The following is a 19,609-nucleotide window of genomic DNA, read 5'->3' on the forward strand; positions in this document are numbered from 1 at the left end:
TGGCTCTTGTAAATAGAGCTGCAATGAACATTGTGGTACATGACTTTTTTTTTTTTTTTCTTCGTATATGGCCTTTATTATGTTGAGGTAGTTTCCCTCTATGCCCACTTTCTGGAGAGTTTTTATCATAAATGGGTGTTGAATTTTGTCAAAAGCTTTTTCTGCATCTACTGAGATGATCATATGGTTTTTCTTCCTCAATTTGTTAATATGGTGTATCACATTGATGATTTGCGTATATTGAAGAATCCTTGCATCCCTGGGATAAATCCCACTTGGTCATGGTGTATGATCCTTTTAATGTGTTGTTGGATTCTGTTTGCTAGTATTTTGTTGAGGATTTTTGCATCTATATTCATCAGTGATATTGGTCTGTAATTTTCTTTTTTTGTAGTGTCTTTGTCTGGTTTTGGTATCAGGGTGATGGTGGCCTTGTAGAATGAGTTTGGGAGTGTTCCTTCCTCTGCAATTTTTTGGAAGAGTTTGAGAAGGATGGGTGTTAGCTCTTCTCTAAATGTTTGCTAGAATTCACCTGTGAAGCCATCTGGTCCTGGACTTTTGTTTCTTGGAAGATTTCTTGCATCTTCTCAATCTTTGCCTCCATTCTTTCTGAGGTCCTGGCTTATCGTCACTGTCATTATTCTGAATTCTTTTTCTGGAAGATTGCCTATCTCCATTTCATTTAGTTGTTTTTCTGGGGTTTTATCTTTTACATTCCCACCAACAGTGCAAGAGGGTTCCCTTTTTTCCACACCCTCTCCAGCATTTATTGTTTGTAGATTTTTTGATGATGGCTATTCTGACTGGTGTGAGGTCATACCTCATTGTAGTTTTGACTTGCATTTCTCTAATGATTAGTAATGTTGAGCAGCCTTTCATGTGTTTGTTGGCAATCTGTATATCTTCTTTGGAGAGATGTCTGTTTAGCTCTTCTGCCCATTTTTGGATTGGGTTGTTTGTGTTTTTGATATTGAGCTGCATGAGCTGCTTGTATATTTTGGAGATTAATCCTTTGTCAGTTGCTTCAATTGCAAATATTTTCTCCCATTCTGAGGGTTGTCTTTTCATCTCTTAAGGTTCATTAGGTCCCATTTGTTTATTTTTGTTTTTATTTCCATTCCTCTAGGAGGTGGGTCAAAAAAGATCTTGCTGTGATTTATCTCATAGAGTGTTCTGCCTATGTTTTTTTCTCTAGGAGTTTTATAGTATCTGGTCTTACATTTAGGTTTTTAATCCATTTTAAGTTTATTTTTGTGTATGGTGTTAGGGAGTGTTCTAATTTCATTTTTTTACATGTAGCTGTCCAGGTTTCCCAGCACCACTTATTAAAGACGCTGTCTTTTCTCCATTGTATATTCTTGCCTCCTTTATCAAAAATAAGGTGACCAGGGCTTCCCTGGTGGCGCAGTGGTTGAGAGTCCACCTACCGATGCAGGGGACATGGGTTCGTGCCCTGGTCTGGGAAGATCCCACATGCCACGGAGCGGCTGGGCCCATGAGCCATGGCCGCTGAGGCTGCACGTCCGGAGCCTGTGCTCCGCAACAAGAGAGGCCACAACAGTGAGAGGCCCGCGTACCGCAAAAAAACAATAATAATAATAAGGTGACCATAGGAGCATGGGTTTATCTCTGTGCTTTCTATCCTGTTCCATTGATCTATATTTCTGTTTTTGTGCCAGTACCACATTGTCTGGATTACTGTAGCTTTGTGCTATAGTCTGAAGTCTGGGAGCCTGATTCCTCCAGCTCCATTTTTCTTTCTCAAGATTGCTTTGGCTATTCAGGGTCTTTTGTGTTTCCAAACAAATTGTGCAACTTTTTGTTGTAGTTCTGTGGAAAATGCCATTGGTAGTTTGATAGGGATTGCATTGATTCTGTAGATTGCTTTGGGTACTACACTCATTTTCACAATGTTGATTCTTCCAATCCAAGAAAATGGTATATCTTTCTCTCTGTTTGTATCATCTTTAATTTCTTTCATCAGTGTCTCATAGTTTTCTGCATACAGGTCTTTTGTCTCCTTAAGTAGGTTTATTCCTAGGTGTTTTATTCTTTTTGTTGCAATGGTAAATGAGAGTGTTTCCTTAAGTTCTCTTTCAGATTTTTCATCATTAGTGTGTAAGAATGCAAGAGATTTCTGTGCATTAATTTTGTATCCTGCTACTTTACCAAATTCATTGGTGAGCTCTAGTAGTTTTTTGGTAGTATTTTTAGGATTCTCTATGTATAGTATCATGTCATCTGTAAACAGTGACAGCTTTACTTCTTCTTTTCCGATTTGGATTCCTTTTATTTCTTTTTCTTCTCTGATTGTCTTGGCTAAAACTTCCAAATCTATGTTGAATAATAGTGGTGAGAGTGGACAACCTTGTCTTGTTCCTGATCTTAGAAGAAATGGTTTCAATTTTTCATCATTGCGAACGATGTTGGCTGTGTGTTTGTCATATATGGCCTTTATTATGTTGAGGAAAGTTCCCTCTATGCCTACTACCTAGAGGGTTTTTATCCTAAATGGGTGTTGAATTTTGTTGAAAGCTTTCTCTGCATCTATTGAGATGATCATATGGTTTTTCTCCTTCAATTTGTTATTATGGTATATCACATTGATTGATTTGCGTATATTGAAGAATCCTTGCATTCCTGGGATAAACCCCACTTGATCATGGTGTATGATCCTATTATTGTGTTGTTGGATTCTGTTTGCTAGTATTTTGTTGAGGATTTTTGCATCTGTGTTCATCAGTGATAATTGGCCTGTAGTTTTCTTTCTTTGTGACATCTTTGTCTGGTTTTGGTATCAGCATTATGGTGGCCTTGTAGAGTGAGTTTGGGAGTGTTCCCTCCTCTGCTATATTGTGGAAGAGTTTGAGAATGATAGGTGTTAGCTCTTCTCTAAATGTTTGATAGAATTTGCCTGTGAATCCATCTGGTCCTGGACTTTTGTTTTTTGGAAGATTTTAAATCACAGTCTCAATTTCAGTGCTTGTGATTGGTCTGTTTATATTTTCCATTTCTTCCTGGTTCAGTCTCGGAAGGTTGTGCTTTTCTAAGAATTTGTCCATTTTTCCACGTTGTTCATTTTATTGGCATAGAGTTGCTTGTAGTAATCTCTTGTGATCCTTTGTATTTCTGCAATGTCAGTTGTTACCTCTCCTTTTTCATTTCTGAGTATATTGATTTGAGTCCTCTCCCTTTTTTTCTTGATGAGTATGGCTAATGGTTTATCAATTTTGTTTATCTTCTCAAAGAACCAGCTTTTAGTTTTATTGATCGTTGATATAGTTTCCTTCATTTCTTTTTCATTTATTTCTGATTTGATCTTTATGATTTGTTTCCTTCTGCTAACTTTGCGGTTATTTTGTTCTTCTTTCTCTAATTGCTTTAGGTGTAACGTTAGGTTGTTTATTGGTGATGTTTTTTGTTTCTTGAGGTAGGATTGTAATGCTATAAACTTCCCTCTTAGAACTGCTTTTGCTGCATCCCATAGATTTTGGGTCATCGTGTTTTCATTGTTATTTGTTTCTATGTATTTTTTGATTTCCTCTTTGATTTCTTCAGTGATCTCTTGGTTATATACTAATGTATTGTTTAGCCTGATGTGTTTGTGTTTTTTACAGTTTTTTTCCTGTAATTGGTGTCTAGTCTCATAGCATTGTGGTCAGAAAAGATATTTGAGACAATTTCAGTTTTCTTAAATTTACCAAGCCTTGATTTGTGACCCAAGATATGATCTTTCCTGGAGAATATTCCATGAGCACTTGAGAATAAAGTGTATTGTGTTGTTTTTGGATGGAATGTCCTATAAATATCAATGAATTCCATTTTGTTTAATGTATCATTTAAAGCTTGTGTTTCCTTATTTATTTTCATTTTGGATGATCTGTCCATTGGAGAAAGTGGGGTGTTAAAGTCCCCTACTATGATTGTGTTACTGTCGATTTCTCCTTGTATGGCTATTAGCATTTGCCTTAGGTATTGAGGTGCTCCTATTTTGGGTGCATAAATATTTCCAATTCTTATATCTTCTTCTTGGGTTGATCCCTTGATCATTATATAGTGTCCTTCTTTGTCTCTTGTAATAGTCTTTATTTTAAAGTCTATTTTGACTGATACGAGAATTGCTACTCCAGCTTTCTTTTGATTTCCATTTGCATGGAATATCTTTTTCCTTCCCCTCACTTTCAGTCTGTATGTGTCCCTAGGTCTGAAGTGGGTCTCTTGTAGACAGCATATATGCGGGTCTTGTTTTTGTATCCATTCTGCCAGTCTGTATCTTTTGGTTGGAGCATTTAATCTATTTACATTTAAGGTAGTTATCGATATTTATGTTCCTATTACCATTTTCTTAATAGTTTTTGGTTTCTTATTATGGGTCTTTTCCTTCTCTTGTTTTTCCTGCTTAGAGAAGTGCCTTTAGCATTTGTTGTAAAGCTGGTTGGGTGGTGCGGATTTCTCTTATCTTTTGCTTCTCTGTAAAGGTTTTAATTTCTCTGTCAAATCTGAATGAGATCCTTGCTTGGTAGAGTAATCTTGGTTGTAGGTTTTTCCCTTTCTTCACTTTAAATATGTCCTGCCACTCCCTTCTGGCTTGCAGAGTTTCTGCTGAAAGTTCAGCTGTTAACCTTATGGGGATTCCCTTGTATGTTATTTGTTGCTTTTCCTTTGCTGCTTTTAATATTTTTTCTTTGTACTTAGTTTTTGATAGTTTGATTAATATGTGTCTTAGCGTGTTTCTCCTTGGATTTATCTTATATTGGACTCTCTGTGCTTCCTGGACTTCATTGACTATTTACTTTCCCATATTAGGGATGTTTTCAACTATAATCTCTTCAAATATTGTCTCAGTCCTTTTGTTTTTCTTTTCTTCTTCTGGGACCCCTATAATTCGAATGTTGGTGGGTTTAATGTTGTCCCAGAGGTCTCTGAGAGTGTCCTCAATTCTTTTCATTCTTTTTTCTTTATTCTGCTTTGCAGTAGTTATTTCCACTATTTTATCTTCCAGGTCACTTATCCGTTCTTCTGCCTCAGTTATTCTGCTATTGATTCCTTCTAGAGAATTTTTAATTGTATTTGTTGTGTTGTTCATCATTGTTTGTGTGTGCTTTAGTTTTTCCACGTCCTTGTTAAACGTTTCTTGTAATTTCTCCATTCTATTTCCGATATTTTGGATCATCTTTACAGTCATTATTCTGAATTCTTTTTCATGTAGACTGCCTATTTCCTCTTCATTTGTTTGGTGTGGTGGGTTTTTACCTTGCTCCTTCATCTGCTGTGTGTTTCTCTGTCTTCTCATTTTGCTTAAATTACTGTGTTTGGGGTCTCCTTTTCGCAGTCTGCAGGTTTGTAGTTCCCATTGTTTTTGGTGTCTGCCCCTAGTGGCTAAGGTTGGTTCAGTGTGTTGTGTAGCCTTCCTGGTGGATAGGACTAGTGCCTGTGTTCTGGTGGATGAAGCTGGATCTTGTCTTTCTCGTCAGCAGGACTGCATCCGGTGATGTGTTTTGGGGTGTCTGTGACCTTATTATGATTTTAGGCAGCCTCTCTGCTAATGGGTGGAGTTGTGTTCCTGTCTTGCTAGTTGTTTGGCATAGGGTGTCCAGCACTGTAGGTTGCTGGTCGTTGAGTAGAGCTGGGTCTTTGTGTTGAGATGGAGATCTCTGGGAGAACTTTCGCCATTTGATATTACATGGAGTTGAGAGGTCTCTGGTGGACCAGTGTCCTGAACTCAGCTCTCCCTCCTCAGAGGCACAGGCCTGACACCCCACCAGAGTACCAAGACCCTGTCAGCTACACGGCATGTGGCAGACGAAGTAATGGTCCCCCAAAGGCACGGACATCCAAATCCCTGGAACCGCCAGGCTGGTGTGCGGCCATGGGGACCTGGAGCAGCCGGAGGGACAGTGCGGTGGCCTGAGGTGCACAGGGTGACCTGGTGTTCTCGGGGTCAGAGCCAGGCCATCTGCACCACCCCTGCCGCCCAGCGTGCCAGGGACTCTGCCTGGGCTTGACAGTTGTCTGCACCCCGGATTCACTTCTGAGGCCCCTGGGAATTCACTTTTAGAGAAACTCTGTAGACAGTCCCTTTATATTTATATTTATCTAAATATATGTTTGTTAGATTTTCTTAAAGCAAGATATAACTATTTGCACTTAGAAAATATAAGCTAATCATTGTTTTCAATCATAATGATCATAAGATCTTCATAGGGTTTAAGCCACTAAAATTCTCTAAACTTTACAGGCTTAATAATTTCAGAAGAGTTTTCAATTCAAATCTCAGCTCTTTTGAAAAATGAATAAAAAGCATATAAGCTATTTAGCTTATATTTTACGTACAAGCTTTTCAAGTAAATAATGATGTTTTTTGAGTTATAGTTTTGGTCTGACTTTTAAATTTTATATCACGTTGGAAAGTAAGTTTAAAATTTTTTTTTCACTTGTTTGTAATTAAAGGGTTCTATTCATAAAAACTTCTGAGAAGCCATAGTATTTCTCACACTTTTAAAAAGTTAGATTTGTGGGGAGAACATAACATTTTGAAGATATGTGTACTTTACAATTAAAAATATGAAAAATACATCTAAGTCCATCACTTCAGAGCTATTACTTGTTATTTACAATAAATTTTGAGTAAAGTTGAAGCAATTAAGTGTGTTGATTAAAAAAAGCAATCAGAACCTTTCTTTTTCCCTTCCCTTACTTTCTCAAACCATTTATTATTAAAGACATTAAGTAGAGCAGAGCAAGGTAGGCATTCATGCACAGTAGCAGTGTAGTACCACTTCAGCCCAGAACAAGATGTCAGAACCTGAGCAGGATGAGGAGGGCATCCACATATCCGGTAGAGGGAGGGTTGGTAATCCAGCATGAAATGTCAAAGTCCAAGTGAAGTGAGCAGAGTGTCCACATGTGGGAACAGTTATAAGGGTATAAGAGTCCTATCAGATTAAGGGGGGTGACCCTGCATAGGACAAACCAAACATTGGCTCAGGTGGGGTGAGAATTATAGCCAGGCATGTGGGTGGGTCCATTGTAGAGAATCAGAGCCCAAGTGGAGGAGACAACGTCCATGCAGGCAAGGGGACAGTGGGAGAGATAAGATATTTGTTACATACAGGGGACTGGATAAATAAGTAAATACATCAGGTAATAAAAAGGGAGCCAGGGGCTTCCCTGGTAGCGCAGTGGTTGAGAGTCTGCCTGCCGATGCAGGGGACACGGGTTCGTGCCCCGGTCCGGGAAGATCCCACATGCCGCGGAGCGGCTGGGCCCATGAGCCATGGCCACTGAGCCTGCGCGTCCGGAGCCTGTGCTCCGCAACAGGAGAGGCCACAACAGTGAGAGGCCCGCATACCGCAAAAAAAAAAAAAAAAAAAAAAGGGAGCCAGGTTTCCCACTGTCAGAAATGGAAGTTATAACTATGGAAATGAAGAAAACTAGAATGAACCCTAGTAATATTGGATTGGAATTGGAGGTGCTGATGTAGACTTGGTGTTTTTGTTAAATACTTGCCAAATAGAGAAATAAATATAGATATGCGTGTGTGTGTGTACACATATATATATATTCCCTAACTCTGCCAACTGAGCAGGGCTAGGAGCAACAGTTCCCCAGTAGTAAAAATTTTAGCCTTATATATTCCACTTTCCACTAGGACTCATTGGAGTATGGTTGATTCCAGGGAGAGAAAGTACAAAATGAGCCTGAAACATTTTATTGTGTCAGAAAGCAAGAAAAGTACTTAAAACCTAATGGAACATGTCCAAAGGACCCAGACATCAGCTTGAAGAGGCTATGCTCTGTGCTGCGGATATTAAAAGCACCAGCAGGAACCCACAGGCCCCTAAAACTCTGAGGAGGGGAACCTGTCTCTCGTATCTTAGGAGCTATTGTTCCAAGAGCCTACGGCAAGCCCCGTTCCTCTTTTTCTTTTTGTCCTCTAACTGCTTCGTCATAACTGCAGGAAATACACAATGGAGCAGGGTACCTAAAGCCAAAGCTTTCTGGCTGGAGCACTAAAAAGGGAAGGCCAAGGAAACTGGAAAGTACCAGGGAGATTGCAGAAGGAAGGAGCTCAGGAAAGCAACCCCATAAAGTTGTTTATGAATTCCTGGGCTCACCTCTGAGTTGTACGTGCATGAATCTGATCCTAAACAGCATTCCAAAGACTGAGAGGTGAAGGACTAGATGACCTCCAAGTTCCCGTACTGGCTGCTGGGCAGTGGGACAGATCCCAGTAGCACTGCAAACATTTTAAAAATAGAATTCATGATGGAAACGGTTCACAGAGGCTGGTAGGAGCTTTGGCCTGAACCCATCGAGGCTAATTACCTGCTAAAACAAAAATATCAGCTTTCTCCTAGGATTTAAACAAAACCCTGAATCCAGTAACCTACTTCAGTATATCTAAAATACAATCTTTATTTGTAAGCATGAGAATGTTGGAGAACCTGTCATTGATCTTTATTACCAGTCTTTGTCATATTTAGGGAGTAAGGATAATTTGAAGATAGAAAATCAATGGGTCATCAGTCAATATGTTTTGAAAAAATTACTCTTGTTTTTATTCTATAATAAAGTATAACAATTCTGAGTTCTTACGTATTGGGACACACTTTGAAGTGAGAGTGCATACTGGTATTTGTTAAATAGTGAAACTGAGTTACCCATGACCAGTGCGTTATCACTTTGCATCGAAGTACACCCAGTGTTGAGGGGAAAATAAAAGGATTCTCTGGACAGTCTCGGGCTTTGGATAATAGGAGTAGTAGCTCAAAGGATGCACTGCAAGCAAGAAATTTCTCTGAAATCCTTTGTTTTGTCTTAAAATTTCAGGCAGATATAATCTGCATAATACAATGGTGTTTATTATACTATAGACATATGGTTTTTCCAAATCTTCATAGACCCTTCAGAAAGGGGAGAAATGTATATTTAGTGGCTTCAATTTCAAAAGTATGACCTTAGGCTCAGTTAGATGATTTTAGCCAGCAGGTTTTCATAACCCAGTACCTAAGGGGACCATGCAACTGGTTTCCCAGGATAGTCCCATTTGTATACCAGTTGTCCTTACATACTTATTACTAGCATCCCCCTTTTCATCTCAAAAGTGTACTATTTTAGAATTGTATGATTATCCTACCTATACCTTTTTGAGTTTAGATCTGACACATAAATCACAGCACTATAGACAGTTTGGAAGATAGAATAGAGATGCTTCCATAGTTCATCCCTGTAATCCCATAGTATTTAATCTTTTTCCATATCTGTGTTTTACCTGGTTGTAATTTAGTGCCTATAACGTTAAATCATTTGAATCAAGAGCCTTAGTTTGTCTTGTCATATTTATGTATGCCTTGAGTTTATAGTGTTGACTATAACACATAACAACCAGAATTATGAAAGTCTTTTTTTCCTTATCTATTTTCCCCTTTGTAGCAGGAACTCCAGAAGATAAAATGAGGCTGTTTCTTATCTATTACATAAGTGCACAGCAAGCACCTTCTGAGGTATGTCCTCTGTATTCAGTTATTGGGAGGAAGGGAGAATACTCGCTTGTTTCAGAAAATGGAAGTAAAAATCACTGTAACCAAATAATTACTTCATTCCTTCCTTTAAAAGAAAAAAAAATTTCGTAAGGCTAGTTCTATTTACTGCTGAATATTATAGCAGTATTTATTGTCACCAAGAGAACTGTTTACTCATGAAATATCTCACCACTTTCAAGTTGTTAGGATATGAACTGAATTTGTGACCAAAATTCTTATTTCTGGAAAATAACTATTCTAAACTAAGTTAACCAAGTTTGCTCTGCCTTTTGAAAGATTGATCTTATCATTTCTCATGATGTGATGATCCTAGAAGTTCCATTTCTTTAAGCTATAGCCACTAATACTTATTTTCCTTACAAGGAATTTTGCTTTAACCTAAAGTAAAAGTTTGGTAATATTTTACAGTTGTTTTAAAACTAATGTCCAGGGACTTCCCTGGTGGCGTAGTGGTTAAGAATCCGCCTGCCAGTGCAGCAGTATGTGGGTTTGATCCCTGGCCCAGGAAAATCCCACGTGCCGCGGAGCGACTAAGCCCATGCACCACAGCTACTGAGCCTACGCTCTAGAGCCTGCGAGCCACAACTACTGAGCCCTCAACTACTGAAGCCCGTGTGCCTAGAGCCTGTGCTCCACAACAAGAGAAGCCACCACAGTGAGAAGCACCTGCACCGCAACGAAGAGTAGCCCCCCTCACCACAACTAGAGAAAGCCCACGTGCAGCAACGAAGACCCAACACAGCCCAAAATAAACAAACAAATTAAAAAAAAAAAAAAACTAATGTCCATTATAGAATATAGAGAATTCACTTGGAGGAAGATATCTAAATTTCCAAAAGTTATATAAATATTGTATCAATACTTTCCTAAGATTAAACTTCAGATTCACATCTATCATTTGATCCATATAAAAATAAAGTTGAGAGACTGTATTGCAGTAAAACTACTTTTTATATCAGAATAAATTTCTAAGAATGATTGGAAAATAATCTATCTTCCTTTCTAGATTTTTTTCTCACTGGAAGAGTAGATTGTGGGATATTTTGTTGTGTTTTTTTCTGTAATAAGCCATCAATTGCTTTTGAGGAAAAAAACTTTTTTAAGTATGTAGAGGTAATACTGTGAAGGAAAGCAGTGATTTTTACTATCAGTCTTGTTGCTGGGTTAGAGACCTATTAACTCTTTCTAATGTTAACTTTGTATGATTTTATTGGATGAGCAACTAGCATAAGGAACTTGGGAATGACACCTAGAATGATATGGCTGTTGTAAACTCCTTTCCTTTGCTGGTAGCAATTATTTTTCTAATGTCGGTAGGTTGTAAGGCCTCTTTTTGTTTGGCATGTTAAAACAGCAAAGTAAACCCAATATTTGCTTTAGGTCAATTCTGCTTTATCCTAAGAATACATTTCTTGACTTTTATTTTAATTCAGTAAGGAAGTTCAGTAGTCCCCCCCTTATCCAAGGGAGATATGTTCCATGACCCCCAGTGGATGCCTGAAACCATGGAGAGTACCAAACGCCCCCCCACTACCATATATACTGTTTTTTTCTATACATACATACATACATACCTATGATAAAGTTTAATTTATAATTAGTAAGAGATTAACAACAATAACTAATAATAAAATAGAATACTTATAACAATATGCTATAATAAAAGTTATGTGAATGTGGACTCTCTCTCTCAAAATATATTGTACTGTAGTCATCCTTCCTATGATGATGATGTGAGCTGATAAAATGCCCGCATGATGAGATGAAGTGAGGTGAATGACACAGGCATGGTGATGTAGCATTAGGCTACTATTGACCTTCTGACTGAAGGAGAATCGTCTGCTTCAGATGATCCTGTGTCATCAAGCCATGATGGTATCCATTGTTAGATGTGAGGAGCAGATGATGTCAATGGTTGGGGCAGGACTGATCAGGAAAGCACAAGTTTTCATCACACTACTCAAACGGCACACAGTATGAATTGTTTATTTCTGGGAATTTCCATTTAGTATTTTCAGACCTCAGTTGACCACAGCAACTGAAACCATGGAAAGCAAAACTGCTGAAGGGAGGGGATTACTGTATAGTTTTCTTTCTAGAAACATCTCTGTCATTAATGGGGGTGTTCCTTTAAGGGATTCTAATAGCTTATTTATATTTTCTTAGGAATATATTATTTCAAAACTTAATGCAGTTTCCCTTAATTTGACCACATTATCTTATTTCATTTGTTTTTGGTAAGAATTATGTCTTTTCATAAGTTTAAGTGGTCATTAAGTGGCTTGACGCAAATTTTGACTACTAATGTAATAACCCCCCAAATGCAAAGTAGTGAATATCTCTGATTTGATGGTGAGCTTAAAAGTTTCTTTCTTTTAAATTTTTATAATGGAGTCACTGTGATGATAGGCTCTGGTGACATATATGAATTCAACTAGACTTTACTCATTAGGAAATAAAAAAAGAGTAAGAAAGAAAACTATTTAAAAAGTGTAGGACATGGGCTTCCCTGGTGGTGCAGTGGTTGAGGGTCCACCTGCTGATGCAGGGGACACGGGTTCGTTCCCCGGTCCGGGAAGATCCCACATGCCGCGGGGCAGCTAGGCCAGTGAGCCATGGCTGCTGAGCCTTCGCGTCCGGAGCCTGTGCTCCGCAACGGGAGAGGCCACAACGGTGAGAGGCCCGCGTACTGCAAAAAGAAAAAAAAAAAAAGTGTAGGACACCTGCTGCTCAGTTAATAAATTTGGATCTCTGCAGTGAATATAAGATGGGATAACCTGAATCTGCAGGTCCCCTAAGTCAGCGTCATTCCTCTCATGTTTCCAATTTTGGAATATTCTTGATCAAGCCAGATCTTTCATTTAATGCTTATCCCAAGGACAAGCAATCTATGTCAACAGTGGAGGAAAATCTGACTCTGTTGGGCTTACTGAGGGATGACAAAATACTATATAGGTGATTTGGGAGCCTGTCAAAGGTAATTTTCATTTTACGTGACTTTTATCTCATGCTCATTTGGGTACTCCCTTAAGATACCACTCCACTTTACTTAGGTGCTCATGCCTTTAGTCTAACTTTCTGATTAATCCAGTGACAACAAACAAAGTGGTCTCTTTCATGAAAGTAAAATTTTTTGTCATATGATTCTTTTCTTATTTCAGGCTGATTTGGAGCAATACAAAAAAGCTTTAACTGATGCTGGATGCAACCTTAATCCCTTACAATATATCAAACAGTGGAAGTAAGTTTTATTTTATTCTTCAGTTCTTACCATTTAAGAGAGTACAATGGAAGTTGAGTTCCCAAGAAAATGGGAATGTTACTAAGAAAACTAAACAGTGCCTTAGTATTTTTTTTTATTCAATGGCATAAATATTTCCATATCTCCCCCACCCTTTCCACAACTTTATATAAAATAGTGATGCCTTTCTTTCCTAGACATATTTTTTCCTATATTTTCTTCAAAGATGTGAGATGAGAAAGTCAAAGACTGAAATGTTGTGGGTCAAATATCTCAAAAACATTTTTTAAATATTTTAATTTTACTAATAATCAGAGAAATGCAGATTACTATGATGCAAAAATTTAGAAAATATTGTGCCAAGGATCCAGGAAAATTAACTGATGCATTTATACTCTACTATTAGAAATATAAATAGTCAAAATTTTGCTGGCTGGTATAAAAAGTTTTTTAAAAGAATAGCTTTGACCTAGCACTTCTCTTAAGAATTAATCCCGAAGAAGAAATTGGAGTCGTAAAATCTTAGAAGCGATTGTAATAATCGAATTTTGAAAATCAACCTGAATGTCAAGGATTGAAATTATGTCATTTCCACAGGAATGCAACTGAGTCATTAAAAATCATGTTGTGGAGGACTTATTCTAATGACCACTGAGAAATGGCCATGTTATGTTACAAAGTGAAATATAGTTTACTATTCAATGATTTGTTTGATAAATAACTTCCTTTGTCTCAGTGACTAGGGACTCTTCTAGACATTAAGAATACAATAGTGGGGCTTCCCTGGTGTCGCAGTGGTTAAGAATCTGCCTGCCAATGCATGGGACATGGGTTCAAGCCCTGGCCCGGGAAGATCCCACATGCTGCGGAGCAACTAAGCCTATGCGCCGCAACTACTGAGCCTGCGCCCTAGAGTTCACATGCCACAACTGCTGAGCCCACGTGCCACAACTACTGAAGCCCACGTGCCTAGAGCCAGTGCTCTGCAACAAGAGAAGCCACTGCAACGAGCAGCCCATGCACCGCAACAAAGAGTAGCGCCTGCTCACCACAACCAGAGAAAGCCCATGCACAGCAACAAAGACCCAACGCAGCCAAAAATAAAAATGAATAAATAAAATTTATTTTAAAAAGAATACAATAGTAAATATGCTATGGAAGGCTCCTACTTTAACTGAATTTACATTTGTGTTGAGGGAACAATAAGTCAACATATAAGCAAACAAATGAACAGAGTTCTGTTAAACCATATTCACCATATTAAGTGATATAAATAAAATAAAACTAAGTGATCTTAATTTGTTGGGGTATTAGCTAAATTTGTTGAGGAGATCAGGGTAAGCCTCTGGGTAGGTAACATTTAAGCCAAAACTTAGATGACATTTTTTACATTACGATCCCTGTTATCTATCCATTTATCCATCCATTTGTGTGTGTCTATATGGAAATACACATATATACATATAACTGCATAGCTAAAATTCTGTTCACTTAAATGCTAACAGTGGGTAACTCCAAGTAGTAGAACTTTTTTCCTTTTGGGTCTTTATTTCCAAATTTTCTACAACAGTATCTTCAGATTATTTCTTAAAATAATTTTTTTTAAGACTAGAGGATGGAATATGCTTCTGATCTCACGTGTATCAAAAAAATATGCATAGAAGAGAAATATACCAAATTGTTAACAGGGGATATCTCTGAGTTGTGAGTCTATGATTGCATTTTATTATCTATATTTCTGTTTGTTTTTTTTTTCTAATTTGCTTTTATTTCACTGTTTTCTTTTTTGGGAATTTTATTTATTTTTTATACAGCAGATTCTTATTAGTTATCTATTTTTTACATATTAGTATATGTATGTCAATACCAATCTCCTAATTCATCCCACCACCACTACCACAACCCCCCGCCACTTTCTCCCTTTGGTGTCCATACGTTTGCTCTCTACATCTGTATCTCTGTTTCTACCCTGCAAACCAGTTCATCTGTACCATTTTTCTAGGATCCACATGTGCGTTAATATACGATATTTGTTTTTCTCTTTCTGACTTCACTCTGTATGACAGTCTCTAGATCCATCCACGTCTCTGCAAATAACTCAATTTTGTTCCTTTTTATGGCTGAGTAATATTCCATTGTATATATGTACCACATCTTCTTTATCCATTCATCTGTCAGTGGACATGTAGGTTGCTTCCATGACCTGGCTATTGTAAATAGTGCTGCAATGAACATTGGGATGCATGTGTCTTTTTGAATTATGGTTTTCTCTGGGTATATGCCCAGTAGTGGGATTGCTGGGTTGTATGGTAATTCTATTTTTAGTTTTTTAAGGAACCTCCATACTGTTCTCCATAGTGGCTGTATCAATTTACATTCCCACCAGCAGTGCAAGAGTGTTCCCTTTTCTCCACACCTTCTCCAGCATTTATTGTTTCTAGATTTTTTGATGATGGCCATTCTGACTGGTGTGAGGTGATACCTCATTGTAGTTTTGATTTGCATTTCTCTAATTGTGATGTTGAGCAGCTTTTCATGTGCTTCTGGCAATCTCTATGTCTTCTCTGGAGAAATGTCTATTTAGGTCTTCTGCCCATTTTTTGATTGGGTTGTTTGTTTTTTTAATATTGAGCTGCATGAGCTGTTTATATATTTTAGAGATTAATCCATTGTCCGTTGATTCTTTTGCAAATATTTTCTCCCATTCTGAGGGTTGCCTTTTCGTCTTGTTTGTAGTTTCCTTTGCTTTGCAAAAGCTTTTAAGTTTCATTAGGTCCCGTTTTTTTATTTTTGTTTTTATTTCCATTACTCTAGAAGGTGGACCCGAAAAGATCTTGCTGTGATTTATGTCAAAGAGTTTTCTTCTTCTTCCTATGTTTTCCTCTAAGAGTTTTATAGTGTCCGGTCTTACATTTAGGTCTCTAATCATTTTGAGTTTATTTTTGTGTATGGTGTTAGGGAGTGCTCTAATTTCATTACTTTACATGTAGCTGTCCATTTTTTCCAGCACCACTTATTGAAGAGACTGTCTTTTCTGCATTTTATATCCTTGCCTCCTTTGTCGTAGATTAGTTGACCATAGGTACGTGGGTTTACCTCTGGGCTTTCTATCCTGTTCCATTGATCTGTATTTCTGTTTTTGTGCCAGTACCATATTGTCTTGATTACTGTAGCTTTGTAGTATAGTCTGAAGTCAGGGAGTCTGATTTCTCCAGCTCTGTTTTTTTCCCTCAAGACTGCTTTGGCTATTCAGGGTCTTTTGTGTCTCCATACAAATTTTAAGGTTTTTTGTTCTAGTTCTGTAAAAAATGCCACTGGTAATTTGATAGGGACTGCATTGAATCTGTAGATTGCTTTGGGTAGTATAGTCATTTTCACAGTATAGATTATTCCAATCCAAGAACATGGTATATCTCCATCTGTTTGTGTCATCTTTCACTTCTTTCATCAGTGTCTTACGGTCTTCTGAGTACAGGTCTTTTACCTCCTTAGGTAGGTTTATTCCTAGGTATTTTATTATTTTTGTTGCAGTGGTGAATGGGATTGTTTCCTTATTTCTCTTTCTGATCTTTCGTTGTTAGTGCATAGGAATGCAAGATATTTCTGTGCATTAATTTTGTATCCTGCAACTTTACGAAATTCATTGATTAGCTCCAGTAGTTTTCTGGTGGCATCTTTAGGATTCTCTATGTATAGTATCATGTCATCTGCAAACAGTGACAGTTTTACTTCTTCTTTTCCAATTTATATTCCTTTTATTTATTTTTCTTCTTTGATTGCCATGGCTAAAACTTCCTAAATTATGTTGAATAATAGTGGTGAAAGTGGGCACCCTTGTCTTGTTCCTGATCTTAGAGGAAATGCTTTCAGCTTTTCACCATTGAGAATGATGTTGGCCGTGGGTTTGTCATATATGGCTTTTATTATGTTGAGGTAGGTTCCCTCTATGCTCACTTTCTGGAAAGTTTTTATCATAAATGGGTGTTGAATTTTGTCAGGAGCTTTTCTGCATCTCTTGAGATCATATGGTTGTTCTCCTTCAATTTGTTATTATGGTATATCACATTGATTGATTTGCATATATTGAAGAATCCTTGCATTCCTGGCATAAAACCCACTTGTCCATTGTGTATGATCCTTTTAATGTTTTGTTGGATTCTGTTTGCTAGTATTTTGTTGAGGATTTTTGCATCTATATTCATCAGTGTTTTAGGTCTGTAATTTTCTTTTGTATAGTATCTTTGTCTGGTTTTGGTATCAGGTTGATGGTGGCCTCATAGAATGAGTTTGGGAGTGTTCCCTCCTCTGCAATTTTTGGTAAAGTTTGAGAAGGATGGGTGTTAGCTCTTCTCTAAATGTTTGATTGAATTCCCTGTGAAGCCATCTGATCCTGGACTTTTGTTTGTTGGAAGATTTTTAATCACATTTTCAATTTCATTACTTGTGATTGGTCTGTTCATATTTTCTATCTCTTCCTGGTTCAGTCTTGGAAGGTTATACCTTTCTAAGAATTTGTCCATTTCTTCCAGGTTGTCCATTTTATTGTAATAGAGTTGCTTGTAGTAGTCTCTTCTGATGCTTTGTATATCTGTAGTGTCCATTGTAACTTCTCCTTTTTCATTTCTAATTTTATTGATTTGAGTCCTCTCCCTCTTTTTCTTGATGAGTGGCTAAAGGTTTATCAATTTTGTTTATCTTCTCAAACAACCAGCTTTTAGTTTTATTGATTTTTGCTCTTGTTTTCTTTGTTTCTATTTCATTTATTTCTGCTCTGATCTTTATGATTTCTTTCCTTCTACTAACTTTGGGTTTTGTTTGTTCTTTCTCTAGTTACTTTAAGTATAAGGTTAGATTGTTTATTTGAGATTTTTCTTATTTTTTGAGGTAAGCTTGTATTGCTATAAACTTCCCTCTTAGAACTGCTTTTGTTGCATCCCATAGGTTTTTCGTCATCATGTTTTTGTTGTAATTTGTATCTAGGTATTTTTTGATTTCCTTTTTGATATCTTCAGTGATCTCCTGCTTATTTAATAACATACTGTTTAGCCTCCATGTGTTTGTGTTTTTTCCCTGTAATTGATTTCTAATCTCATAGCGTTGTGGTCAGAAAAGATGCTTTATATGATTTCAATTTTCTTATGTTTACTGAGGCTTGATTTGTGACCCAAGATGTTATCTATCTTGTCGAATGTTCCATTTGCACTTGAGAAGAAAGTGTAATCTGCTGTTTTTGGATGGAATGTCCTATAAATAGCAATGAAATCTATCTGGTCTATTGTGTCATTTAAAGCTTGTGTTTCCTTATTAATTTTCTGTCTGGATGATCTGTCCATTGGTGTAAGTGAGCTGTTTAAGTCCCCCACTATTATTGTGTTACTATCAATTTCCTCTTTGATAGCTGTCAGCAGTTGTCTTATGTATTGAGGTGCTCCTTTGTTGGGTGCATATATATTTATAATTTTTATATCTTCTTTTGGATTGATGCCTTGATGACTGTGTAGTGGCCTTCTTTGCATCTTGTAATAGTCTTTATTTTAAAGTCCATTTTATCTGATATTTGAATTGCTACTCCAGCTTTCTTTTGATTTCCATTTGCATGGAATATCTTTTTCTATCCCCTCACTTTCAGTCTGTTATGTGTCCCTAGGTCTGAAGTGGGTCTCTTGAAGATAGCATATATATGGGTCTTGTTTTTGTATCCATTCAGCAAACCTGTGTCTTTGGTTGGAGCATTTGATCCATTCACGTTTAAGGTAATTATCAATATGTATGTTCCTATTACCATTTTCTTAATTGTTATGGTTTTGTTTTTGTAGGTTCTTTTCTTCTCTTATGTTTCCCACTTAGAGAAGTTCCTTCAGAATTTGTTATAGAGCTGGTTTGGTGGTGCAGAATTCTCTTACCTTTTGCTTGTCTGTAAAGCTTTTGATTTCTCCATCGAATCTGAATGAGATCCTTGCTGGGTAGAGTAATCTTGGTTGCAGGTTCTTCCCTTTCATCACTTTAAATATATCATGGTACTCCCTTCTGGCTTGTAGAGTTTCTGCTGAGAAATCAGCTGTTAACCTTATGGGAGTTCCCTTGTATGTTATTTGTCATTTTTCCCTTGTTGCTTTCAATAATTTTTCTTCGTCTTTAATTTTTGTCAATTTGATTATTGTGTGTCTTGGCATGTTTCTTCTTGGGTTTATCCTGTATGGGACTCTCTGTGCTTCCTGGACTTGGGTGGCTATTTCCTTTCCCGTGTTAAGGAAGTTTTTGACTATAATCTCTTCAATTATTTTCTCGGGTCCTTTCTCTCTTCTTCTCCTTCTGGGACCCCTATAATATGAAATTTGTTGCGTTTAATGTTGTCCCAGAGGTCTCTTAGGCTGTCTTCATTTCTTTTCATTCTTTTTTCTTTATTCTGTTCCACAGCAGTGAATTCCACCATTCTGTCTTCCAGGTCACTTATCCGTTCTTCTGCCTCAGTTATTCTGCTATTGATTCCTTCTAGTGTATTTTTCATTTCAGTTATTGTGTTGTTCATCTCTGTTTGTTTTTTAATTCTTCTAGGTCTTTGTTAAACATTTCTTGTATTATTCTCGATCTTTGCCTCCATTCTTTTTCCGAGGTCCTGGATCATCTTCACTGTCATTATTCTGAATTTTTTTCTGGAAGGTTGCCTATCTCCACTTCATTTAGTTGTTTTTCTGGGGTTTTATCTTGTTCTTTCATCTGGTACATAGTCCTCTGCGTTTTCATTTTGTCTATCTTTCTGTGAATGTGGTTTTCCTTCCACAGGCTGCAGAATTGTAGTTCTTCTTGCTTCTGCTGTCTGCCC

At 37.3% G+C, this 19,609-nt stretch overlaps 1 protein-coding gene across 1 annotated transcript in view; it reads left to right on the top strand.

Annotated features, from left to right (window-relative positions):
* Positions 1-19,609, top strand: part of SCFD1 (sec1 family domain containing 1) — a 142,452-nt gene that overhangs the window by 90,700 nt on the left and 32,143 nt on the right. The window contains exons 16-17 of the mRNA XM_082618920.1: positions 9,436-9,506; positions 12,707-12,786. Of these exons, the coding sequence (XP_082475046.1) occupies positions 9,436-9,506; positions 12,707-12,786 (151 nt within the window). The remainder of the gene's footprint in view (positions 1-9,435; positions 9,507-12,706; positions 12,787-19,609) is intronic.

This window comes from Mesoplodon mirus (genome assembly GCF_964341445.2).
Source record: "Mesoplodon mirus genome assembly, chromosome: 4".
NCBI lineage: Eukaryota > Metazoa > Chordata > Mammalia > Artiodactyla > Ziphiidae > Mesoplodon > Mesoplodon mirus.